Consider the following 25,373-nt stretch of genomic DNA (forward strand, 5'->3'; position numbering starts at 1 on the left):
GAAGTGGCAGGGAAAGGATAGAGTGAAGCAAGACGAGTGTAAGAGGGTTTGCCCTGTGGGATCCTTTGGCAAAGAAGGTGAGGTCAAACAGGGGAGGAAGAGCTTCACACCCTGCAGAGCAGGACCGAGATCCTGCTTTACAAGGAGTTGTAGGTGCTGCTTACAGCAGAGTAAGGCTGTAGGAACTCATACTCTGGGAAGGGGAAGCAGTACTTTGGTCAGAGGAGGGTAAGGAGAGGAACAAGAGCTTTCTGCCAGGCCATGAGCAACACGGGCAGGAAAAGGAATGCCTGGAAGAACGTTAATCCTATTAATGGCTGCATGGAGTAGTTTTTATGGTTGCTCCTGAAGAGATGAAGTACTATCAGGGAATTAAGAGCTTAAAGGCGGCAGAACTACTGAGTTCCCATAAAAATGCCTATAAAAAGGGCTGGTATGTGTAAGTGCTGCCTCCTGGTTGTGGTTTGTGGCTTTTTACCCTACCTATAGCTATATCAGCCTCATAAAAGGCTATTGCCTCTTCTTTAGACACTTCCTCTCATGGGGAAAGCAAAGCATAAGAGTCTGGATACAACCCTTGTATAAACACAAAGTAATCCATGCTTAGGAGTGACTGCTTTAATACAGTTCCTAAGGAGAATGTGTACCCAGCAGGCATGGAGGATGTTGCTTTAAACCCTGTTTTACTATTAAAAGCCTTCACTATTGAACGTAGTTAGGGATGGAGTTGGTATTTCCAAGACAACTCTCCGGCTCTTTGGGATGTTGGTGGCCATAGGAGGAATTTCTGGCTTACTGAGGAGAGGGGGATCAACCCATGGACCAGAAAGCATCCGGAAAACAAGGTTTGCAGTGATTTCTAAGCTCTGGAAGTGATACATTCCCAAGGGAGCAAAGAACAGGAGTGGAAACTAACGGAAATGTGTAAGTACAGCTGTGATTTGGTTGTTCATTCATTGTAAATAGAAGCGAGCATTGCCCAAACCATATTTGGTTGTTTTTCAGGGCCGTTAGGTTGGACTTCAGTTAGGAAAAGAGACAAAGGATGAGAAGCAGCGCCCTGAAGGTGATTGTGCAGAGGCATATCTGAAAATCATGCTATGAGAGGTCATTTGGTTAGCTTGTACTTTTCAGAAGAGGCGATGTTCTGCTCAGGTACATCCCAAAACCTTGCTTATAAAGGATTCTTCTTGGAACCAGTGCTATGATGAAGGCAAATGGAAGCAGTATGTGTGGAATCCCTGCTCTGGAGCCAGGCTGAGAGAGCTGGGCTGGGGCAGCCTGGGGAAGAGAAGGCTCCTGAAGGGGAGACCTGAGAGCAGCTCCAGTGCCTGAAGGGGCTGCAGGAAACCTGGAGAGGGGCTTGGGACAAGGGATGTAGGGACAGGCCAAGGGGAATGGCTTGAACCTGCCCGAGGGGAGACTGAGATGAGCTCTGAGGCAGAAGCTCTTCCCTGGGAGGGTGCTGAGGCGCTGGCACAGGGTGCCCAGAGAAGCTGTGGCTGCCCCATCCCTGGCAGTGTTCAAGGCCAGGTTGGACCCAGGGGCTTGGAGCAAGCTGCTCCAGTGGAAGGGGTTGGGGTTGGAGCTGGATGAGCTTTAAGCTCCCTTCAACCCAAACCAGGCTGGGATTTGCGGCTGGGTGGTGGCTCCGTCTCGGTGCCTTGATGCAGGTTAACTTGGTGCTTTCAGTTAATAGTGCACTAGAGAAGTCGGGGGTGCTGCTTGCAAATACAGGGTGATGCTCACTTGTTGAAGGAGGTCGGATTAGTGCAAAGAGATCAGGAGTGAGGTCAGGCTGCCCCAGTGTAAGGAACAACTTGGGAAACTGGTGGAAGAGTGGCATGGAGTGACATAGAAGAGGGAGAGTGTGGGTCAGAGCTTATGACTGGTCACCATGGCAGAGCTGGAGTGTCTGTAAGGATGCAACTTGTGCAGAGCAAGTCCATGTATTAATGTTGTGTGTCTTGTGAAGCCACACGAGACCCACGGGCTCTTCTGACAGCGCTTGGATTTCCCTTCCTGTTCAGCAATCTCACCTTACGCTGCTGTTCTTCCATTAACAGACCTTCCTTGAAGGCAGCAGCAGCTCTGTGGGCTTGTGTTCCTCTCAGAGTCAGCAGAGGGGCTCGATGAACCTGGGATGTCCTTGCGGGGAGATGCAATAGCAGGTACAGGACACTTCAGCAGAGGGTGCTGTGCCCGTGCTGGCAGCGCTGCCTGCTGTGGGTGCTCCCATCAGTGGAGTTCCCAGTGCTCAGCTGAGCATCCTGGGACTGAAGTGTTGCTGCCTGCTTCTCTGCAGGTGGGAAGTGCGGGCCTGGGGGGGGCTAACGATAATAGATGTGAGGGAATGGCCTTGGAGAGGGGGGATCTCACTGCTGGAAGGGTTCATCTGTGCCCTTGCAACCTAGAACCCCTCCGTGGGCTGGGCTGCATCTGCAGGGTGTGAGTAGCAGCTCAGAGAGGGGATCCTGCCCCTCTGCTGTGCTATGTGGAGAGCCCCCCTGCAGCCCTGATCCAGCTCTGGGGCAGCAGCACAAGAGGGACGTGGAGCTGTTGGAGAGAGGCCAGAGGAGGCCATGGAGATGCTGCGAGGGCTGGAGCAGCTCTGCTCTGGAGCCAGGCTGAGAGAGCTGGGCTGGGGCAGCCTGGACAAGAGAAGGCTCCTGAAGGGGAGACCTGAGAGCAGCTCCAGTGCCTGAAGGGGCTGCAGGGAACGTGGAGAGGGGCTTGGGACAAGGGCCTGTAGGGACAGGCCAAGGGGAATGGCTTGAACCTGCCCGAGGGGAGACTGAGATGAGCTCTTAGGCAGAAGCTCTTCCCTGTGAGGGTGCTGAGGCGCTGGCACAGGGTGCCCAGAGAAGCTGTGGCTGCTCCATCCCTGGCAGTGTTCAAGGGCAGGTTGGACACAGGGGCTTGGAGCAAGCTGCTCCAGTGGAAGGGGTTGGGGTTGGAACTGGATGAGCTTTAAGCTCCCTTCCAACCCAACCCATTCCATGGTTCTATTTATTATGACCTTTCCAACCCCAAAAGGTTTGGACCAATCCTTCTGTGGCGATGCTCCCTCTCTGCCCCTGTTGTTCTGAATCCCAGTGGTGCTGGTCTGAGCCTTTGTGCTTCTGACTCCTCCGCTCGCCAGTGACAGAGAGGATCCCCACTTTTGGTGCCCGTTGCCAAGGGCCATCCTTTATTCAGTTTCTCAATCAATGCTGGTATTCTCTCCATCTTGGGAACGAACCTCTTGCAGTTAATGAATAACCAGGGAGAGCTTTACCAGGGCAGATCTCTTGCCAAGAGGAGATAACAGCCTGAGCCCACAACAGACTGCTTCCGTCTGCACAGCGTGGGAGCTCCCTGGGGTGTGTTCAGGGCATTGGAGAAGGGCAGGATTGCATCCTAGAACCATAGAACAGTTAGGGTTGGAAAGGAGCTTAAGATCACCCAGTTCCAACCCCCTGCCATGGGCAGGGACACCTCACACTAAACCATGGCACCCAAGGCTCTGTCCAACCTGGCCTTGAACACCGCCAGGGATGGAGCATTCACAACCTCCCTGGGCAACCCATTCCAGTGCCTCAGCACCCTCACAGCAAAGACTTTCCTCCTTAGATCCAATCTAAACTTCCCCTGTTTCAGTTTGAACCCGTTACCCCTTGTCCTGTCACTGCAGTCCCTAATGAAGAGTCCCTCCCCAGCATCCCTATAGGCCCCTTCAGACACTGGAAGCTGCTCTGAGGTCTCCCCGCAGCTTCCCTTCTCCAGGCTTATCCTCTGCTCTTCTCCCTCTCCATAGTCTCATGATGAAGGACACTCACAGCCAAAGCAGGCCACTGCTGAGAGAAGCTCTGCAAGGACAGGGCTTGGGCTGGTGAAGCTCTGCCTGCCCCATGGGTCTGCGTTGGGTGCTGTGGTTGGAAGATCCACGTGTGGGATGTGTTGTGTGAGAGGGCTGGGCTGGCTCAGCCCGGACAAGAGAAGGCTCCTGAAGGGGAGACCTTAGAGCAGCTCCAGTGCCTAAGGGAGAGGGGCAAGAATTCCCTGAATCCCGAGCTGGAGGCAGCCCAAGCAAACAGCGCTGTGTTTAGGAGCCTGCACCGCTGCCGTGCTGAGCCTCCTGCGTGCTGCACATCTGGCGGCTCCCAGAACAACCCCTGCCTGGTGATGAGGGAGCAATCACAGCGGTGTTTGAGGCGTGGAGATGCTGTAGCATGAAGGTGAAAGCTTTGGGGCAGCTTGGAGGAGAGGCCCACAGGGATGTGGTGGGGAGAGCAAAGCCTGCTGCGGTTTCAGACGTTGCTGTGCTGGCTGCCACAGGGAGCGCTGGAGGGAAGGATGTTCCTGTGTAAGGCCATAGGAGGATGGAGGGTAAGGAGAAAGGGTGTTTAAGGTGGGGAGATTTGTCTAAGGGCAAAATCAAGGGAAGAAAGCGAGTGGCTGGACTTGGTATGAGCCCTGGCTCTTCAGCTGGGCTGTGTTTAGGCTCCCTCAATCCAGTTACAGGAGGAATTCAAGGGGGAATGAGTTGGAAGAGTTGGGAATTAGGGAGAGTTGACAGCATTCATTGATACGCTGGAGGGAAGGAATGCCATCCAGAGGGACCTCGACACGCTTGTGAGGTGGGCTGATGCCAACCTCATGGAGTTCAACCATGCCAAGTGCAAGGTCCTGCACCTGGGTCGGAGCAGTCCCAGGCCCAGCTACAGGTTGGGCAGAGAAGAGATTCAGAGCAGCCCAAGGAGAAGGACTTGGGGGTGTTGGTTGATGAGAAAATGAACATGAGCCGGCTTCAGTGTGAGCTCGCAGCCCAGAAACCAACCGTGTCCTGGGCTGCATCCAAAGCAGCGTGACCAGCAGGTCCAAGGAGGTGATCCTGCCCCTCTGCTCTGCTCTCGTGAGACCTCACCTGGAGCATTGTGTGCAGTTCTGGTGTCCTCAACATAAAAAGGACATGGAACTGTTGGAACAAGGCCAGAGGAGGCCACAAGGATGCTCAGGGGCTGGAGCACCTCCTGTATGAAGACAGGCTGAGGAAGTTGGGGCTGTTGAGCCTGGAGAAGAGAAGCTGTGTGGAGACCTCAGAGCAGCTTCCAGTGTCTGAAGGGGGCCTATAGGGATGCTGGGGAGGGACTCTTCATTAGGGACTGTAGTGACAGGACAAGGGGTAACGGGTTCAAACTGAAACAGGGGAAGTTTAGGTTGGATCTAAGGAGGAAATTCTTTCCTGTGAGGGTGCTGAGGCACTGGAATGGGTTGCCCAGGGAGGTTGTGAATGCTCCATCCCTGGCAGTGTTCAAGGCCAGGCTGGACAGAGCCTTGGGTGCCATGGTTTAGTGTGAGGTGTCCCTGCCCATGGCAGGGGGGTTGGAACTGGATGATCTTAAGGTCCTTTCCAACCCTAACTGTTCAATGATTCTATGATCCAGTGTGTGCGCAGGGAAGTGCTGGTGGAATGGAGGGGGCACCTTGGCACAGAGGGAGAACCAAGCCCCTCTGGGTGCCCTCCTGAGGCTGTGCAGGGAGCGGAAGCATCTCCATGTTCAGGCTGCCTTGGCAAAGCAGTGGAGCAGTCAAGGTGTGCTCGCACATCCGTGATGACAGCGTTGGTGATGCTGCAGCCAATGAGGCCAATGACCCCAGAGCGAATGACACTCCTTTTACTGCACTGATGTTACCTCTAAGCGGTCCCTTTGTGTCTGCCTCTGTGTCCTCAGGCAAAGCCCAGTTACAAGAACGGGAGGAAGGTGCTGAGCTCCAACAGAGGGGGGTTTTGGTAGAGCGTAGGAACAAGAAGCAGAGCAGCACTAAGGCTTCCATCACCGTCCATTTAGCCTGGAGAAGAGAAGCTGTGCGGAGACCTCAGAGCAGCTTCCAGCGTCTGAAGGGGGCTACAAGGATGCTGGAGTGATAGGACAAGGGGTCATGGCTTCAAACTGAAACAGGGGGGATCCAGACTGGATGTAAGGAAGGAATACTTCACTATGAGGGTGCTGAGGCGCTGGCACAGAGAAGCTGTGGCTGCCCCCTCCCTGGCAGTGTTGAAGGCCAGGTTGGACACAGGGGCTTGGAGCAAGCTGCTCCAGTGGAAGGGGTCCTTGGATGATTTTATGGTCCCTTCCCACCCAAACCATTCCATGAGTCCTTGCCAGCTTGCTGCCTCCTGGCATCGCCTGTGTTCTGATGGAGTCACTCACTGAAGCCATAGTCTTCTTGTGAAGGTTTTGGTCTTCCTGTGGTGCTGCTGGGTTCACTGCTTGGGCTCGAAGCAGCATTGTCACACCAGGTCAGAGCAACGGCTCTTCCCAGGGGAAGTCAGGTGGGCTCAAGGAGAGGAGTTTCTCCATGGGGAATACAGGTTCTGTACAGGCTCAAACCCTGTCAGACTCTGTGTAGAGCACGGACAAGGCTGCGTGGACCCGTCCCCAAATGAAGTCTTTTACACATCAGACCCTTTCTCACCCCAAACCCCGGTAACCCTTGTAGAGTACAGTGTAATGTGTATGGAAGCCACTGACCCTGTCACCTATGCCATCCCACACTGCCCCAGGTCAGGAAGCCAGGATGGTGTCACAGGGTAGCTGCCAGGTTTCCCCCTTGCATTAACCCTAAGGAGATTCCAAAGCCCCTCACTGCAGTGTGGAACAAACCAGAGGGACCATTACCTATGGGTAACTCCAGACTCGCCAGCTCATGGAAGGGGATGGTGGGAGCGGAGGGAGGGACCTGCTGGAATGAGGCTCTTCCATATTATTTACCCCCATAGCACCTTCTTCCTGCAGCCTTCAAGAGTGACAGGAGATCAGTGTTATGGTTTCTCTGCTTTCCTATGGCATCATGGAATGGTTCGGGATGAAGGGAGCTTAAAGCTCCTCCAGCTCCAACCCCAACCCCTTCCACTGGAGCAGCTTGCTCCAAGCCCCTGTGTCCAACCTGGCCTTGAACACTGCCAGGGATGGGGCAGCCACAGCTTCTCTGGGCACCCTGTGCCAGCGCCTCAGCACCCTCATGGTGAAGAAGGAGCCATCGGACATCTCTTGACCAAAGTGCCCTGCTCAGGTGAGCCTCACGTTAGATGGTTCCATGGCCCAGGGACCGAGGCTGGATCCATGCTTGATGCTGAGGAGGGAAGATAGAAGTAAAAGGCCTTCCTGCTGTGCCTGAGCAGCCTGGGTGCGGGTTGGGGTGCGGGGAGGGATGGGGTGAGGGACCACAACTGCTGGATGCATTCTTTTTGTGGTGCTTTGAAGCTGAAATCCAGCGCTGGAGGCAGCAACAGCCCCGCCTCCCGTGAGTAACGTCCCTGCAGCCCTTCCCTGGCCCCCATTCCTGCCCCGGCACATGGGATGGGGAGAGGGGAGTTGGCAGAGAGGAAATGAGGGCGTTTGTGTATATCCAGAGGAGCCACGAGGATGCTCAGGGGCTGGAGCAGCTCCCGTATGGAGCCAGGCTGGGAATGCTGGAGCTCCTTGGAGAGCTCAGAGCAGCTTCCAGTGTCTGAAGGGGATACAGGGATGCTGGGGATGGACTCTTCATCAGGGCCTGGAGTGATGGGATGAGGGGTGACGGGTTCAAACTGAAACAGGGGGGATCCAGGTTGGAGATAAGGAAGAGGATGCTGAGGCGCTGGCACAGGGTGCCCAGAGAAGCTGTGGTTGCCCCATCCCTGGCAGTGTTCAAAGCCAGGTTGGACACAGGGGCTTGGAGCAAGCTGCTCCAGTGGAAGGTGTCCCTGCCTGTGGCAAGAGGTTGGAACTGGGTGATCTTAAGCTCCTTTCCAACCCAAACCATTCCATGAGTCTATTCAATGATTCTATCCAACGGGAAGAGATGTGGGAAATGAGGAGGACGTGGAGTGGTAGGGAGGGACAGCAGCAGGGATGGCAGAAAGGAAAGCAAATGGCACATGGTGATGGGGGCTGGATTTCCAGCTGTTGCCTTCTGTGCAGCAATAGTTCAAAGTGATGTAATAACTTTTGTGGGTTCAGATCTCTCTGTGTATCACTAATACGGTATATATATTATCTATCTGTGTATCACTAATATAGTATATATATTACTGTGTGATCTCTGGGGATTGCACAGCACAGCTCTGAAGTGCTGCATTCTGAGCTCATTGCTGTAAGGGACCAGCTCTTTCCCCTTTTGGGAAGGGGTGATGTTGGTGCAGAGCTTTTTCCTTATCTCCAACCTGAACTTCCCCTGTTCCAGTTGAAACCCATCACCCCTCATCCCATCACTCCAGTCCCTGATGAAGAGGCCCTCCCCAGCATCCTTGTAGCCCCATTCACGCTGTTAGGAGCCACAGCTTGTGTTGCACACCCTGCTTGCTTTGGTTGGGATGAGAGCGGCCACTCCGACCTCTGCCTTCCCCATGCAAAGTGGGAGTGGGATTTCTTCATCTTACTCATACAGTAACTTGGTACATGGGACTGTGCTAATGGTCCCATGCAGGTGGAACGGTGTTGAGCCTGGGATACCATGGCTCTATTTTGGCTACAAACACCTTCATGCTGTTGCCCAAAGGCACTGAGTTATTCCAGAGATCATTTCTGGCCCGCTGCCCTGCCTGCTCCTGTGCTCCCTTTGGACAATAGAGCTGAGAGCTGTGTTCGTCCTGCCCCCCCCTGCTCTGTTCTTAGGGTGTTTCTCTGCTTTGCTGGGGTTTTACTCTAGTGGGGGGCTCTCGAAGGGGTTTTCGTGTCTCCTTAGTGGCGTGAGTGACCGGGAGGACTGGCTGGTCCAGGATGTGTTGTGGGAAGGGTGAATTTACCCCTGGGATGGTGGGGATCCCAAGCAGAGACTGATGCGGTCGGTTCAGACGGTTCCACATGGGAAGCAAATCGCTCCCAGGGTTATTTGCCTTTAAATCATAGAATCATAGAACAGTTAGGGTGGGAAAGGACCTTAAGATCATCCGGTTCCAACCCCCCTGCCATGGGCAGGGACACCTCACACTAAACCATGGCACCCAAGGCTCTGTCCTTGAACACTGCCAGGGATGGAGCATTCACAACCTCCCTGGGCAACCCATTCCAGTGCCTCAGCACCCTCACAGGAAAGAATTTCCTCCTTAGATCCAATCTAAACCTCCCCTGTTTCAGTTTGAACCCATTACCCCTTGTCCTGTCACTGCAGTCCCTAATGAAGAGTCCCTCCCCAGCATCCCTATAGGCCCCCTTCAGACACTGGAAGCTGCTCTGAGGTCTCCAAGCAGGTTCTCTTCTCCAGGCTCAACAGCCCCAGCGTTCTCAGCCTGGCGCCATACGGGAGCTGCTCCAGCCCCTGAGCATCCTCGTGGCCTCCTCTGGCCTTGTTCCAACAGTTCCATGTCCTTTTTATGTTGAGGACACCAGAACTGCACACAATGCTCCAGGTGAGGTTACTTTGACCTGGTTCAGTGTGAGGTGTCCCTGCCCATGGCAGGGGGTTGGAGCTGGGTGATCTTAAGCTCCTTTCCAACCCAAACCATTCTATGATTCTATCATCTTTGGCCCTAGCTTTCAGGTCCATAACAGGCAGGAACTTGTTCACCCGCCAGCCTGGCCTCTTCACAGGTCCTTGTGCTGCCTCTGCTGAGCACAGTGAAGTGACCCAGAATAGCCTTGCCCTTCCCTTGTTGTTTTATTGTGCTTGAGCTCCCGCCGGCCGCTGCTGTGATTTATCAGCTGCCGCTGGGACACGCGGAGGGGATGCACTTGGAGGCCTGGTGCCACAACAGCAGCGCTTATGGGGGGGTAACGCTGCAGTGACCCAGTGGGGAGGGCAGAGGAGGTTGTATAAGCAAGACCTGGCCAGGAGCAAGTGCGGGGGGACCTTTTCTGCGTGCCAGTAGCACTGAGCTCAAGTCCTCCATAGAGCCACGGACTCACAGCGTGGTTTGGGTTGGAAGGGAGCTTAAAGCTCATCCAGCTCCAACCCCAACCCCTTCCACTGGAGCAGCTTGCTCCAAGCCCCTGTGTCCAACCTGGCCTTGAACACTGCCAGGGATGGGGCAGCCACAGCTTCTCTGGGCACCCTGTGCCAGCGCCTCAGCACCCTCACAGGGAAGAGCTTCTGCCTCAGAGCTCATCTCAGTCTCCCCTCGGGCAGGTTCAAGCCATTCCCCTTGGCCTGTCCCTACAGGCCCTTGTCCCAAGCCCCTCTCCAGGTTTCCTGCAGCCCCTTCAGGCACTGGAGCTGCTCTCAGGTCTCCCCTTCAGGAGCCTTCTCTTGTCCAGGCTGCCCCAGCCCAGCTCTCTCAGCCTGGCTCCAGAGCAGAGCTGCTCCAGCCCTCACAGCATCTCCATGGCCTCCTCTGGCCTCGCTCCAACAGCTCCAGGTCCCTCTTGTGCTGCTGCCCCAGAGCTGGATCAGGGTTGCAGGGGGGTGTTCCCAGAGTGGAGTAAAGGGGGAGGATCCCCTGTGAGCATTTTCTGTTGCATCCTCAGGTGTAAAGCACGTGTCCGGGGCTGTGGGTCGCTGGGATCTCTGTTCCCAGCATCTTCACCCAGGATGCTCTTGCTGAGCAGGGATAATGGGGTGTTAGGAGGATGGGGGACCAAGGGTCAGGGCTTGAACTGTAGCAGGAGCATTTAGTTCTGGGGCCCCATCCGATCCCAGGCCTAAAGCCTGACTTGGGACTGACTGGATTTGGGGCCAGCAAGAGCAAATCCACTTCCTTCCCATACAGCTTGTCCCCAGCGCTGGGGGAGGTGGGTCTGTGTGCATAGGAACAAGAGGCGTGGGGGACCAGAGAATAACAATTGTCTTAATGGAAAGAGATGGGGAGAAAGAGAAGAAAAAAGGGCTGTTGAGCTCTTTCTCTCCATCCCCGACATAATAGACCTATTACTGTCCCCAAACCTCGGTCCCTCTCCCCTCCCTAGAGAAGAATTGGTCACTGCACAGCTGTGAGAGCTGGGAAAATATATTTATATATCTAAGAGAATCTGCCCTTCTGAATTGGGTTGTGGGGCCAAACAAAACCTCATTGTGTGCTTTATCTGCCCCGGAGAGAATGGCCCCACAGTGCTGGCCTGGCAGGGGCTCTGCGTTTGGTGAACTGTGGTCACATCACTGTAACTTCATTTAGATACTGCACTGTTATGTAGCTGATTTCGGGGGGCATCGGGAGCGATTGTGGCCACATCTGGGCAAGAAAACACAAGAGGCCCTTCCCCCCCGGGGCTGGGGTGTGGGGCTAAGAGGGGGTTTGGGGGGGGTTGTGGTTGGGTTTGAGGGCTGGGGGGTTTAGAGTGGGAAAAGGCATTTTTGGGGGGACAAGGACCTGGTTTCGGCTTTGAGAACTGGGTGGGAAAAGGCATTTTTGGGGGGACAAGGACCTGGTTTCGGCTTTGAGAACTGGGTGGGAAAAGGCATTTTTGGGGGGACAAGGACCCGGTTTCAGGCTTGAGAACTGGGTGGGAGAAGGCATTTTGGGGGGGACAAGGACCCGGTTTCGGGCTTGAGAACTGGGTGGGAAAAGGCATTTTTGGGGGGACAAGGACCCGGTTTCGGGTGTGAGAACTGGGTGGGAGAAGGCATTTTTGGGGGGACAAAGACCCGGTTTCGGGTGTGAGAACTGGGTGGGAAAAGGCATTTTTGGGGGGACAAGGACCTGGTTTCGGGCTTGAGAACTGGGTGGGAGAAGGCATTTTTGGGGGGACAAGGGCCCGGTTTCAGCTTTGAGAACTGGGTGGGAAAAGGCATTTTTGGGGGGCAAGGACCTGGTTTCGGCTTTGAGAACTGGGTGGGAAAAGGCATTTTTGGGGGGACAAGGACCCGGTTTCAGGCTTGAGAACTGGGTGGGAAAAGGCATTTTTGGGGGGACAAGGACCTGGTTTCGGGCTTGAGAACTGGATGGGAGAAGGCATTTTTGGGGGGACAAGGACCTGGTTTCAGGCTTGAGAACTGGGTGGGAGAAGGCATTTTTGGGGGGACAAGGACCTGGTTTCGGGCTTGAGAACTGGGTGGGAGAAGGCATTTTTGGGGGGACAAGGACCTGGTTTCGGGCTTGAGAACTGGGTGGGAGAAGGCATTTTTGGGGGGACAAGGACCTGGTTTCGGCTTTGAGAACTGGGTGGGAAAAGGCATTTTTGGGGGGACAAGGACCCGGTTTCGGCTTTGAGAACTGAGGCTTTTATAGTTGGAAAAAGCATTTTCTGGGGGGAAGAGGACCCGGGTTTGGGTTTGAGAATTGAGGCTTTTTTAGTAGGAAAAGGCACTTTATGGGGGGACAAGGACCCAGTTTCAGGCTTGAGAACTGGGGCTTTTATAGTGGGGAAAGGCACTTTTTGGGGGGGTCAAGGACCTGGCTTCAGGTTTGAGAACTGGGTGGGAAAAGGCACTTTTGGGGAGGACAAGGACCCAGTTTCGGCTTTGAGAACCGAGACTTTTATAGTGGGTAAAGGCACTTTTGGGGGGACAAGGACCCAGTTTCGGCTTTGAGAACCGAGACTTTTATAGTGGGTAAAGACACTTTTGGGGGGACAAGGACCCAGTTTCGGCTGTGAGAACTGGGGCTTTTATAGTGGGAAAAGGCATATTTTGGGGGGGACAAGGACCTGTTTTCTGGTTTGAGAACTGGGTGGGAAAAGGCATTTTTGGGGGGACAAGGACCCAGTTTTGGCTTTGGGAATTGGAGCTTCTATAGTGGGAGAAGACTTGGGGGACGGGACGGGACAAGGACCTGGTTTTGGCTTTGGGAACTGAGGCTTTTATAGTAGGAAAAGGCACTTCTGGGGGGACAAGGACCTGGTTTCTGGTGTGAGAACTGGGTGGGAAAAGGCACTTTTTAGGGGGGTCAAGTACCCGGTTTTGGCTTTAAGAATTGGAGCTTTTATAGTGGGAAAAGGGATTTCTGGGGGCACAAGGACCCAGTTTCGGGCTTGAGAACTGAGGCTTTTATAGCTGGAAAAGGCAATTTTGAGGGGGGGAAGAGGACCCGGGTTTGGGTTTGAGAATTGAGGCTTTTATTGGGGAAAAGAACTTTATGGGGGGGACTAGGACCCAGTTTCGTCTTTGAGAACTGGGGCTTTTACAGTGGGAAAAGGCACTTTTTTGGGGGGACAAAGACCCGGTTTCGGGTGTGAGAACTGGGGCTTTTATAGTGGGAAAAGGCACATTTGGGGGGGGGGGGGGGGACGGGACGGACGGACACAAGGACCTGGTTCCAGGCTTGAGAACTGGGTGGGAAAAGGCACTTTATGGGGGGGACAAGGACCGGGTTTCGGGATTGATGACTGGGGCTTTTATAGTGGGAAAAGGCTCTGTAAGGGGACACAAGGAGCCGGTTTTGGGCTTGAGAACTGGGGCTTTTATAGTGGGGAAAGGCAAATTTTGGGGGGGACAAAGACCCGGTTTCGGGCTTGAGAGCTGGGTGGGAAAAGGCACTTTATGGGGGGGTCAAGGACCCGGTTTCGGGCTTGAGAACTGGGTGGGAAAAGGCACTTTTTGGGGGGGACAAGGACCGGGTTTCGGGCTTGAGAACTGGGGCTTTTATAGTGGGGAAAGGCACTTTTTTGAGGGGGACAAAGACCCGGTTTCGGGTGTGAGAACTGGGTGGGAAAAGGCACTTTTTTGGGGGGTCAAGGACCGGGTTTCGGGCTTGAGAACTGGGGCTTTTATAGCGGGAAAAGGCACTTTTTTGGGGGGGGCAAGGACCTGCTTTCGGGCTTGAGAACTGGGGCTTTTATAGTGGGGAAAGGCACATTTTGGGGGGGACAAGGACCTGGTTTCGGGCTTGAGAACTGGGTGGGAAAAGGCACTTTTTTGGGGGGTCAAGGACCCAGTTTCGGGCTTGAGAACTGGGGCTTTTATAGTGGGAAAAGGCACTTTTTGGGGGGGTCAAGGACCCAGTTTCGGGCTTGAGAACTGGGGCTTTTATAGTGGGAAAAGGCACTTTTGGGGGGACAAACACCCGGTTTCGGGTGTGAGAACTGGGTGGGAAAAGGCACTTTTTTGGGGGGACAAAGACCCGGTTTCGGGCTTGAGAACTGGGGCTTTTATAGCGGGAAAAGGCACTTTTTTGGGGGGGGGCAAGGACCTGCTTTCGGGCTTGAGAACTGGGGCTTTTATAGTGGGGAAAGGCACATTTTGGGGGGGACAAGGACCTGGTTTCGGGCTTGAGAACTGGGTGGGAAAAGGCACTTTTTGGGGGGACAAAGACCCGTTTTCGGGCTTGAGAACTGGGGCTTTTATAGTGGGAAAAGGCACTTTTTGGGGGGGTCAAGGACCCAGTTTCGGGCTTGAGAACTGGGGCTTTTATAGTGGGAAAAGGCACTTTTGGGGGGGACAAAGACCCGGTTTCGGGTGTGAGAACTGGGTGGGAAAAGGCACTTTTTTGGGGGGACAAGGACCGGGTTTCGGGCTTGAGAACTGGGGCTTTTATAGCGGGAAAAGGCACTTTTTTGGGGGGGGGCAAGGACCTGCTTTCGGGCTTGAGAACTGGGGCTTTTATAGTGGGGAAAGGCACATTTGGGGGGACAAGGACCTGGTTTCGGGCTTGAGAACTGGGTGGGAAAAGGCACTTTTTGGGGGGGTCAAGGACCCAGTTTCGGGCTTGAGAACTGGGGCTTTTATAGTGGGAAAAGGCACTTTTTGGGGGGGTCAAGGACCCAGTTTCGGGCTTGAGAACTGGGGCTTTTATAGTGGGAAAAGGCACTTTTGGGGGGGACAAAGACCCGGTTTCGGGTGTGAGAACTGGGTGGGAAAAGGCACTTTTTTGGGGGGACAAGGACCCAGTTTCGGGCTTGAGAACTGGGTGGGAAAAGGCACTTTTTGGGGGGGACAAAGACCCGGTTTCGGGCTTGAGAACTGGGGCTTTTACAGTGGGAAAAGGCTCTGCAAGGGGACACAAGGAGCCGGTTTCGGGGGCAGCCCCGGTTCCGGACGGGCTCTCCCTGCCGGCGGGAGGAGGAAGAGAAGGCGGAGGAAGCGGAGGAGGAGCGGAGGGGAGGAGCGGGCGCGGCAGCCCCAGGCTCGGGGGCAGCGGCGGAGGCCGATGGGTTGCGGGCGGCCGCGCTCGGCGCCGGCAGCGGCACCGGGAGCCGGACCCCGCGGCGGGGGCTGAGGACGGCGGCGGAGCGCAGGGAGCCCCGGGGGATGCCCCGCTGCGGGCGCGGACACTGAGGCTGCCGGCGCGGTGCATGGCAGAGCCATGGAGGTGGTGGACGAGACGGAGGCTCTGCAGCGCTTCTTTGAAGGTAAGGGCTGAGCCTCGGTGCCCCGCTGCGCTCCGGCTGCGTTGCGGTGTGCGCTGGGTGCCCGCCGCCGCCGCCACCCCGTTGAGGACATCGGAGTGGCCCTCCCCGGTCCCCATAGGAGCTGGGGTGTGGGGTCAGGCTCCTGCTGCCCTCTCCCCTTGGCACAGCCTCATGTCCTCGTGGGCTGGGTTGCAGGGTGCTGGAAGCAGGATCCCCACTGTGCGTTCGTCGGGGAACTCGCTCCGATGGAGAAGATGGGGCCTCCAGCAGCGAACCCCGCACCGTCAGTGCCCAACCACAGCCCAAGCCCCTTTGGGCATCTCTGCAGAGCAGACTCTTTCCCGTCAGTGCAAACCGACAGCAGCTCGTACCTAAACCAAGGGTGGAAAAGGGCTTGTAAAGAGAGTTTGCTCTCGCTCAAGCAGCAGCAAAACGCCGTTGCCCCAGGCACCTGAGGGGTCGGTGGGGACTGCACCGTGTGGCTTTGGGACCTCCATTCCCTTTGTTGTGCTTCCCTTGGTCCGTGTTTTCTTCTCCCCGCTCTGGCTTTGTTGGCTCCGCTCTTCCTTGTTGACTGTGTTGTTGCGTCTCCCTTGTGCTGTTGTCTTTGTTTCTCCTCTCTGGCGCTGGGCTCGCTCCGTGTGCCCCTTGTTCCCCGGTGGGACGTTTGCCAGGCAGAGGTTTTGGTTGCTGTGCCTTGTGCACCTTGATGGGAGCCCCTGGTACCCAACCAGTTGAGTGGGGGACATCGCGCCCATCCTAGTGCGGCTCTGTTGTGTCAATAGGGCCTTACTGCTGATGGGACAGTTTGGGGTCTGCTAGGGGGGATCCTGGTCCGTGGAGAGCAGGTTGTGTGCACTGGGCAGCTCTGGAGATGGATCCCATCTGGAGTCCTCGTGCTGTGCTTTGTGTCCCTTCTGTTTCTTTGGCTGGTGGAAGGGCTTGCCCTGGGGAGGAAGGTGAAGATGCGCCACAAGCAGGAGATGCTCTCAGAGCAAACAGAGGCTCATGCTGCTCCCTGCTCACTTTCCTCACTTCTGGCATCCGTGTGATGCATCAGTAATGCACCTCCTCTGCTTCAAGGGGAAAAGCATTCCCTGTGTGTCCCAGCCATGGTTTGGGATTCCCAGGAGCACCAGGGATGGGAAGCCTGGTTTGTCCCAGCCATGGTTTGGGATTCCCAGGAGCACCAGGGATGGGAAACCTCACCACAAGGGCTCTTCTCATGCTCCCAGCCTGTCTTCAGCCTTCAGAGCCTTTGTTTTGCATTTAGGGTTCCACTTGGACCCATCTCCTAACTCCTGTCCACTGGGCCCTGAGCACCCACCCAGCGCCTGCAGAGCCCTTGCTCAGCACCAGTTCCTCACTGCCTGTCCCTTCCTTTCCTTTGTAGAAGTGGAATTCCTCTCTCCCTCCCCAGAGCATCGTTTGGCAGGTGGAAGGGTTCTTTCTTCTCCTGTCTTGTTCTTGCTTGCTTGGTGCTGTGGGTGACCCTGCTGGAGATGTGGAGCTGAGCTCAAGAGGTCCCTGCCAGCCTCAACCATCCTGGATTCTTCCTCTCTTTACCCTTCTTTCCCTTTCCTTCTTTCTCACTTTATCTTTTTGCCTTTTTCTCCTTCTTTCTTTCCACCTTTTTCTCTCTTTTGAACTAAAACCACCTCACCCCTGCAAGTGAGGGAACCTGAAGGATGTTTCTGCTTGCTCCCTTGTATAACTCCCTGTTTAGAACGACCTAAAGCTCAGTTTCCTCACGGAGCCCGTGGTGGCTGATGGCTGTGTTCAGGCAGCAGATCCCTTTGGTGACGTTCTTAAGGAGCATCTATTCCAACACAGCGTTTGAGGGTGACGGGGGAAGAGGAGAAAGCTTTGCAGGGAGGATTCCCGCTCGGTTCAGTTGGTGCAGCACAAGAAGGAGCAAGGTTCTTCCCTTTTGTGCACGCTATGGTCGTGGCCAGACTGAGCCGCTGTGGTTTGGAAGGGAAGGTCAGTGCCTGAAAGCGCAGCACGGAGCGGGATTTGCCCTGGAATCCTGCTGTCCTGCAGGATTAATGGTTTCTGGATGTGTCATCTCATGGGGAACAAGCTCTGACAGAGTTTATCCATTTACAGGCATCAATCCACGAGTAGAACCAATCCCTCGCTGCCCATCGCTTCTTTAGGTGTCCGATTCCCTTCTACAGGGAGCATCTTCAAACCACCTTTTCTCCTATAGTGAAGCGGTTTTCCTCCTCGCAGATCACGTCCTCTCCAAGCAGAGGTGTTACACTAAAGGGATCTCTTCCTGCAGATTCAATTAATTTGGGAATTTCCTTTCCTTTGCTTGCCTTTGCCCGGGATCCGAGCCTGCGGGATGCGATCCCACCGTGGATCAGAGCAGTCCCTTAGTGCTCGGGTAGCACTCGGTATTTCAGTGTCAGACAAGGATTAACTGGGCTCTCCTGGCAGGCTCTTTGGGAGCGGGGGCTGTGCTGGATGAGCTGTGGAAGAGGGCTGGGGGCTGTGCTCCTTCCAAAGCCTGGCATTTGCCTGGCTCCAGCAGCAGGTCCCGTCTGTAGAGCAAGCCTTGTCCAGGGCAGTGGATGTTCCCATCATCTCAGGTCCAATTTCCCTGTCTCCAATGTCATAATGAGAGCTCTCAGTCCTTGCTGCCCTGGAACCTGTCCGTCTGCTCCTAGAGAGTGGGATCTGGGATGTGCAAGGATGGAGAAGCAAAATGATGTGAAAAGGCCAAGGCTTTGATGTGATCTTATTGCTCTCTGCAACCGCCTGACGGGAGGATGGAGCCAGGATGGGGCTGGGCTCTGCTCCCAAGGAACAAGGGATGGGACAAGAGGAAACGGCCTCAAGCTGCCCCAGGGCAGGTTTAGATGGAGCTGAGGAACAATTCCTGCCCCAGAGGGTGCTCAGGCATTGGAACAGGCTGCCCAGGGCACCGGCCCTGCAAGTGCTCACAAACCCTATAGACAAGGCCCTCAGTGCCATGGGTTAGTGGTGGCCTTGGCAGGGCTGGGGAACGGTTGGACTTGATGGTCTTAAAGGTCTTTTCCAACCTGGTTGCTTTGGGAAGGGGCTGGGAAAGCGATGGGTTGAGCATCACTTCACACCCTCCTGGAATGAAGATGCTGTGAGTGTGGGTCTGATCAGCAGCACCCTTAAGGTGGGTTTGCCTGCATTGGGAAGCCCATCTCTCTCCTGGTTTCCATTAGGATCACTGTTAAATGTATATGATGATGCCCAGGACCATCCTGCCAAGGGGAGCTCGGAGGCGGAGAGCGTGGGATGCTGATGGTCCTGGCAGCGGGGCGAAAGGAGTCTGGTCTCTTCCATGGCACTGGGAGTGTTTACGCAGAGCATTCGTAGTCTGTATCAAAGGCAAAGAAGGGAGTTGAAAGCGTCTGACCCTTGGCTGGCACCCTGCTAGAAACCTCACCTTCCTCCCTGCCTGCCCCTCGCGTCAGGGAAACAGTTACGCCAGAGCTCAGCTATTCGGGATCCCGCTCGCTCCCATGGCTAATTTATGAGATAAGAGGCTGGTAAAGAATGTCTATGGGGCAGGATGTGCAGAGCAGGGCTGGGGAGCGGGGAGGGGGGGGTTGGCAGATGGCTGAGAGATGGAGAAGGAATGGAGAATGTGAAGAGTCTGGGGGTGAATTGTAGGTGGGGAAGGGTGGTGGGGTGAATAGGAAGGGCTGGTTTCCAGTGGGGGAATGGAGCAGCTCTTTGCAGGGTTTCACTGAGCACAAGTGGCTGGAGCATTCAGAGGCACGTTTATGGGGTGCCCCATGGGTCTGTGTGTGATGCCAGAGGGGTCGCAGGAGCTGGGAGGGAGCATCAGGCCGTTTACCAGCAGCAAGGCAGCCAGGGTGTGTTAGAGACTGGGTTTGTGCATAGCAGTGCGTGTGTTCATGCCAGGAGTGACTTTCTTGGTGGGTTTTATTGAGTATTGTGGAGTACTTTATGTATGAGGAGGAAATGCTGCCTTGCAGCCCTGCAGGGAGAGGGCTGGGCCGTTGCCCCGCGTTCCTTGCATGAAGAGGGGTAAAAGGATGGGGCTGAAGTAAAGAACTAAACCCAGGGCTGCCAGGTCTGCACCCTGTGCTGCGTTGTACGGGATGGGTTCCTGCGTGCTGTGTGTCTGCAGGGAGGTTTGGAGGTGGATGGGAATGAGCAGAGAAGGGTTTCACTGCTCTGGAGTGTGGAGGGGGGGAGCGGTGCTTTCTGGAAGGAGAATCCTAGAATCCCAGCCTGGTTTGGGTTGGAAGGGAGTTTAAAGCCCATCCGGCTCCAGCCCCAACCCCTTCCACTGGAGCAGCTTGCTCCAAGCCCCTGTGTCCAACCTGCCCTTGAGCACTGCCAGGGATGGGGCAGCCACAGCTTCTCTGGGCACCCTGTGCCAGCGCCTCAGCACCCTCCCAGGGAAGAGCTTCTGCCTCAGAGCTCAGCTCAGTCTCCCCTCGGGCAGGTTCAAGCCATTCCCCTTGGCCTGTCCCTACAGGCCCTTGTCCCAAGCCCCTCTCCAGGTTTCCTGCAGCCCCTTCAGGCACTGGAGCTGCTCTCAGGTCTCCCCTTCAGGAGTCTTCTCTTCTCCAGGCTGAACAAGGCCCCTGCCTGGTCAGTGCCTGGCTGCCCCTTAGCCCTTTGCATCCCCTAACTGCATCTTCAAGTGCTGATGCTGTGATGGAGAGAGGCTTTGCTGCACCGCCTGCGTGGAGCTCTTTGAGCAAGAGCAGAGGGAAAGCAGCAGGGAAACCCTGTGGAGAACCATGGGGTTGATGTGAGAAGCCCAACGTGATCCCTGCTGCGCATCACTGGGTGCTCCCTCCCCAGACCTCACTCTGGGCAGGTGGCTTTGCAGGGTGACAGCATCTCCACGGCCCGGCTGGTGCAGTGGGGAAGGTAAGAGGCTTTGTGTGCAGTGCTTTGCACGGGGCCAGCCCGTGACAGAATGGTCCTGGGGAAGCTGGTACAGCACAAACACATGACCATCCCTCCTGGTAATCCCCCTGCAGAGCCAAATCCCAGCGCGCAGCAGCAGCCTCCTCCCGGGCCCTCCCACTATTCCCAAAGGGAATGGGGGAACCCACAGGCAGCAGCGCTGGGACCTGGACACGCTGAGCTAGGCAGCATGGTGACTGAGGGGCAGAGCAGGGACACAGCAGGATCCTGACATCTGCTCCCACCATGCTCAGGATGCGCTGGATCCGAGCAGGTAACGGCAGGGATCTTCCCACCCTTGCTTTCCCTTCTCCATCTCTCTTTTCCAATGTGATTGCTTCCTGGTCCCGTTCTCTCTCCCTTCTATTTCAAGCTTCCCCTGCCCACTCCATGTGGGGTGTCCCTCTGCGCAGCACAGGCCATCAACCAGAGCAGGTAACGTGAGGATGCTGCTGAGCCCACTCCATCCTAGGGCATAAGGAGAGAGCAGGGAGGAGAGGAAGATGTGACTTTGAGCTCATCACCGGTGGTCTGCAGAGCTTGGCTGAGGCCATGGGGGGAAGCTGCCACCTCCATCCCAACAGGACCAGCAGCAGGAGGGTCCTAAAGTCTTCATCCAAAGCGCAGGTTCCCATCCACTGCTCGGGACAACGCTAGTGCAGAGCAATCTGCTGCTGCCGGTATGATGGTGTGACAGTGCTGGCACTTCTCTGGGGTCTTCCCTTTCTCCCTGGTCCCTCTCCCAAAACTCCTTTGTTCCTGGCTGGGAAAAGCACAGGAACCATCCGTATGGAGTCAGGCCAGAGAGCTGCTCATAGGAGGGTGGATCCTCAAGGCATCTGATAAGGGGTGGGTTGTGATTCAGAGGGAGCAACGGTGAGCACAACACCCGCAGAGGCTCTGCGGGTCGATGGAGGTACTTTGCCCGCGTTCTGGTTAACGTTATCTTCAACGGGTTGATGTCCTGGCCACGGAGCAGGACGGGCTTTGGGAGGAGGCAGCAGGAAGAGGTGGCTGGGAAGGGAATGGTGCTGGAGGTGTGACCAGGCTGATGGAGACGGGCATGGCGGTGACTCAAGAGAGCCCGGTTACCCCCGCTGCTCCCTGCGCAGGGCTTGCGCAAGGGCTGCTGCGTGCCAGGGCATGGGGAGGAGATGCCGGGCAAGGAGGAGCCTTACAGGGGTGCTGGGCAGGCAGGATTCCCCTCTGCACCCTCACCCTTGTCTAGTGTTCACTTGGAATGGCTTGTGGGGCCGAAGTCATCCCAGCTGCATGTCCCTGGGTGCGTAAGCGTGGAATAGAATGGATCCTGGGAGGATCCAGCATTGCCTGAAGAAGCATGGAATGGTTTGGGTTGGAAGGGACCTTAAAGCTCCTCCAGCTCCAATCCCAGCACCTTCCACTGGAGCAGCTTGCTCCAAGCCCCTGTGTCCAACCTGGCCTTGAACACTGCCAGGGATGGGGCAGCCGCAGCTTCTCTGTGCCAGGCCCCCACATGGGTGCTGTGCAGGGAAGTTCTCCCCATGGACTTCCTGCTTCCTATCATAGTTCTGTGGCCTGCTTCCTGCTTTACCCCTCTTGTTCTCCTTACTGCTCTTGTTCTCTGCATGGTCACATAGTGAGAACCAGAAGAGGCCTTTCAAAGGGATGTGGTCCTGCTGTCCTGGACCACTTTGAGTTTAGGGACGTCATGGATTCCTCCTCCTGGACCAGACCCAAGTGATGTGGAGCTGGGAGCTGTGCTAGGAAGGTACCAGCCTATGGCCAGTAAAACCCCTCTCCCACAGCAGTGCTTCAGGTGTCTGCCCTTTGTGCTGCCCAGACAGGGTCCCAGACCGTGGCTTGCATCCCTCCAGTGCCTCTCTCCATGGGGAATTCCCTGTCTGGGGATGGCGTTGCTCGGGCAGAGCTTGCTGGGAACCCCTTTGCCTCCTTCCAGTAGTGCTGCAGGTTGGGCTTGGACTTTGCACCCTCTGATAAGGACCTCACCGAGCTGAATGTGTCTGAGGAATCATTAACCAGCATGTGCCTCGCCAGAGGACAGGGGAGCAGCTGGGACTGGAGCCACAGACAGCTACAGCCTTGTGGCTTTGGGCCCGAGCTGGTGCTTGCAGGATGCCCCTCCTATGGGGCAGCATCATATGGGAGGGAGAACCCATGCCATGGACTCCTTGGTGCTTTCCAGGCACAAGTGGGCATGGACAGAGAGGGATGAGGCTGTTAGATCAGCAGTGGAGCTGCAGAGCCCGAAAGAGGGTTTGCTGCTGTGCAGGGGAAATGGGCGCTATTAGAAGTTGAGGGTGGGTTGAATTGAACACCACATTTGGCTGTGTGGTGGCTCCACTTATGGTTTCGTAGCATCAAAGGGTGGTTTGGGTCAGAGGGAGCTTAAAGCTCCTCCAGCTCCAACCCCAACCCCTTCCACTGGAGCAGCTTGCTCCAAGCCCCTGTGTCCAACCTGCCCTTGAGCACTGCCAGGGATGGGGCAGCCACAGCTTCTCTGGGCACCCTGTGCCAGCGCCTCAGCACCCTCCCAGGGAAGAGCTTCTGCCTCAGAGCTCATCTCAGTCTCCCCTCGGGCAGGTTCAAGCCATTCCCCTTGGCCTGTCCCTACAGGCCCTTGTCCCAAGCCCCTCTCCAGGTTTCCTGCAGCCCCTTCAGGCACTGGAGCTGCTCTCAGGTCTCCCCTTCAGGAGCCTTCTCTTGTCCAGGCTGCCCCAGCCCAGCTCTCTCAGCCTGGCTCCAGAGCAGAGCTGCCCCAGCCCTTCCTTGTCCCTTTTGCCCTGCACAGCGGGCACAGAGAACATCTTCAGCCTGACTCAGTGGATGTGGATGGTCTGGTCACCCCATAGCCATGTGCTCCCCTGTTCAAGGCATGTTGGAATGAAAGGGTTCCTTCCCAAGGGAAAATGGGATGTGATGCTCAGGGCCCAGCACTTATCTCACTGAACATTGTTTTGGTGCTGTTGGAAAGGGAGATGTGGGAGTGGGGCTGGGGAGGGTGGCCAGCCCTGGCTGCAGAACCAGGATGCTGGATTTCGTATGGAATGAGAGCCAATGCTTGTGGATTTTGCTGCCTCTCGGAGTGATGGGGAGCAGGACTGGTTGGAAAGGCCGAAGCTGGAGTTTTTAATAGCCTCAATGTGCTCAGATCCAGGATTTGAGGGCAGAGGAAAGGGTGGGCCAGGGAATGCCATGTGGCTGTGATCAGCATCCTATGGCATGGCCACAGGCTGCAGGCAGAGGTGGGAATCTGCTGCAGCACAGCATCAGTGCTTCTCCTTCACATCCCAGTTGCTGTGAGAGACCAACGTGGCCATAGGAAAGCTGGTATCAACCTCGGCAGTGGTTAAAGTCTTCTTACCCTCTCGTTGTCTTTTCCCCAACAGCTCTTCCTCATCCCTTTTCTCTATCCAGTCTTCTTACCTTCATCTCATCATTTGCTTGCAGTGTGTTGAAGGAGCTTACGCCCTGAGTGGTTGCAGACTGCATGAGCAGGAAGAGCAGCACAAGTGGGGCTGGGATTGCAGAGCAGTGTGTAGCCTGAATGGACTCACTGAAGTGATGTGGGATGAGACCAGAAGTGAGTCAGGAGCTCTGCTGTTGCAGCAGCCATGGTCTGGCTTTGGAGCCATCTCTGCTTCTTTTAGAGCACAGGAATTAAAGCACCTTTTCGTGGGATTGATTTTCTTTCCCCCTGTGGGGTCTTTGTCATCACCCCGGCATCACCACCGTGTGTTATCTCGGTAGGCTTCCAAACCAAACTGAGCCCAAGGAGAAGAAGGCAGTAGTTGGTGGGGAGGGGGCAATGCAGAGGACATGGGGTGCACATGGGACAGGATTTGTGGAAGGGGTAGGGTTGCCAGAAGGTTTGGAGGCCCAAGTCCTGCCAGCTGCCCATCTGCTTTGATGGCAAGGACCATGGAGCCACTCCTGCTTGCAGCCTTGGGAAGTGAACGTAGCATAAAGAGTAGATTCCTCTCAATTCGGAATATGGAATTCACGTAGTTTGTGTCTGACAATAAGGAATCCACAACTGTCATTTATGACATTTAATCCCATGGGCTGATTGCAGCTAGCAATGGAGATAAAGAGGAACCCAAACAGCTTATCAGCCTGCTTGATCTTGGCTGACTTCTGATGTTATGACAAGCGATGGTTATGGACGTTGATTCCTTAGAGCACTAAAAAGTGTGCTTTGGCTTCATTGGAAATGAAATACAGCTTAAACCCTGTGGGTTATAAGGGCCATGAAGCCATTTCACTGTTGGCTGCTTGCTAATAGTGGGCTTTTCCCTGATGAGGTCCCATCCAAATCAATACCTGAGGTCAGCGAGCAGTTCTGGGTAGGGGGAAGTGAGAGGACTTATGTCTATCTCCCCTCCCTCTGTGTGTATGAGCCCAGTCTTTGGGAAGGGGTGTTGGAATGGTGAGGTGGGTAGTGAGGAGTTTTCACATGTAGTGCAGTGGAATGTGTAGGTGAAGAGAGAGGGGTGCTAAAGGATGTTTCAGGACTGATCTCATAGGTGTTGATGGGCTGGAAGGACACAGGAAACAGCAATGTGGGGACGTACAGACTGTGGAGATTATATATATCTCCATATATATATGGATATATATGGATATATATGCATATATATCTCTCCACGGTCCATACAGCCCAGAAACAGAATTTTGGGGGCTGGAGGTTGTGCCTCATGCAGGGTCTTGGGAAGAGGAGCTGGTTGACGGTCAACCCAGTTATTCCATAGACCTTAGAATCCCAGCCTGGTTTGGGTTGGAAGGGAGCTTAAAGCTCCTCCAGCTCCAACCCCGACCCCTTCCACTGGAGCAGCTTGCTCCAAGCCCCTGTGTCCAACCTGCCCTTGAGCACTGCCAGGGATGGGGCAGCCACAGCTTCTCTGGGCACCCTGTGCCAGCGCCTCAGCACCCTCACAGGGAAGAGCTTCTGCCTAAGAGCTCATCTCAGTCTCCCCTCGGGCAGGTTCAAGCCATTCCCCTTGGCCTGTCCCTACCATGGGTTTTCAGCACAACTTTGACTCCGTGAAGGCACAAATCAATGGTGATCCTGACATGGGGCCAGGTTTGGCTTTGGAGGAGATGGGAATGGTAGCAGGGACAGTGAGCCGTGATGCGCAGTAAAGCTGATACCAGGCATCACGTGTGAGTTGGAACACTTTCCATTGGCTCACCAGTGGAGGGAAGTAGTGGGATTTACTATGCTTTATTGCTTAAACCCTCCTCTCTGCAGTTTTG

At 55.4% G+C, this 25,373-nt stretch overlaps 1 protein-coding gene across 3 annotated transcripts in view; it reads left to right on the plus strand.

Moving 5' to 3' along the window:
- The first annotated feature begins 14,968 nt into the window (after nucleotides 1–14,968).
- Nucleotides 14,969–25,373, plus strand: part of MYRF (myelin regulatory factor) — a 64,272-nt gene continuing 53,867 nt past the window's right edge. For all 3 annotated transcript variants that reach the window (XM_062630528.1, XM_062630529.1, XM_062630530.1), the window contains exon 1: nucleotides 14,969–15,182. In XM_062630528.1, coding sequence (XP_062486512.1) covers nucleotides 15,137–15,182 — 46 coding nt within the window. In that variant the 5' untranslated portion in view covers nucleotides 14,969–15,136. The remainder of the gene's footprint in view (nucleotides 15,183–25,373) is intronic.

This window comes from Pezoporus occidentalis, unplaced genomic scaffold, assembly GCF_034315485.1.
Source record: "Pezoporus occidentalis ecotype Australia unplaced genomic scaffold, CSIRO_AGI_Poc_V1 ctg355, whole genome shotgun sequence".
Classification (NCBI taxonomy): domain Eukaryota; kingdom Metazoa; phylum Chordata; class Aves; order Psittaciformes; family Psittacidae; genus Pezoporus; species Pezoporus occidentalis.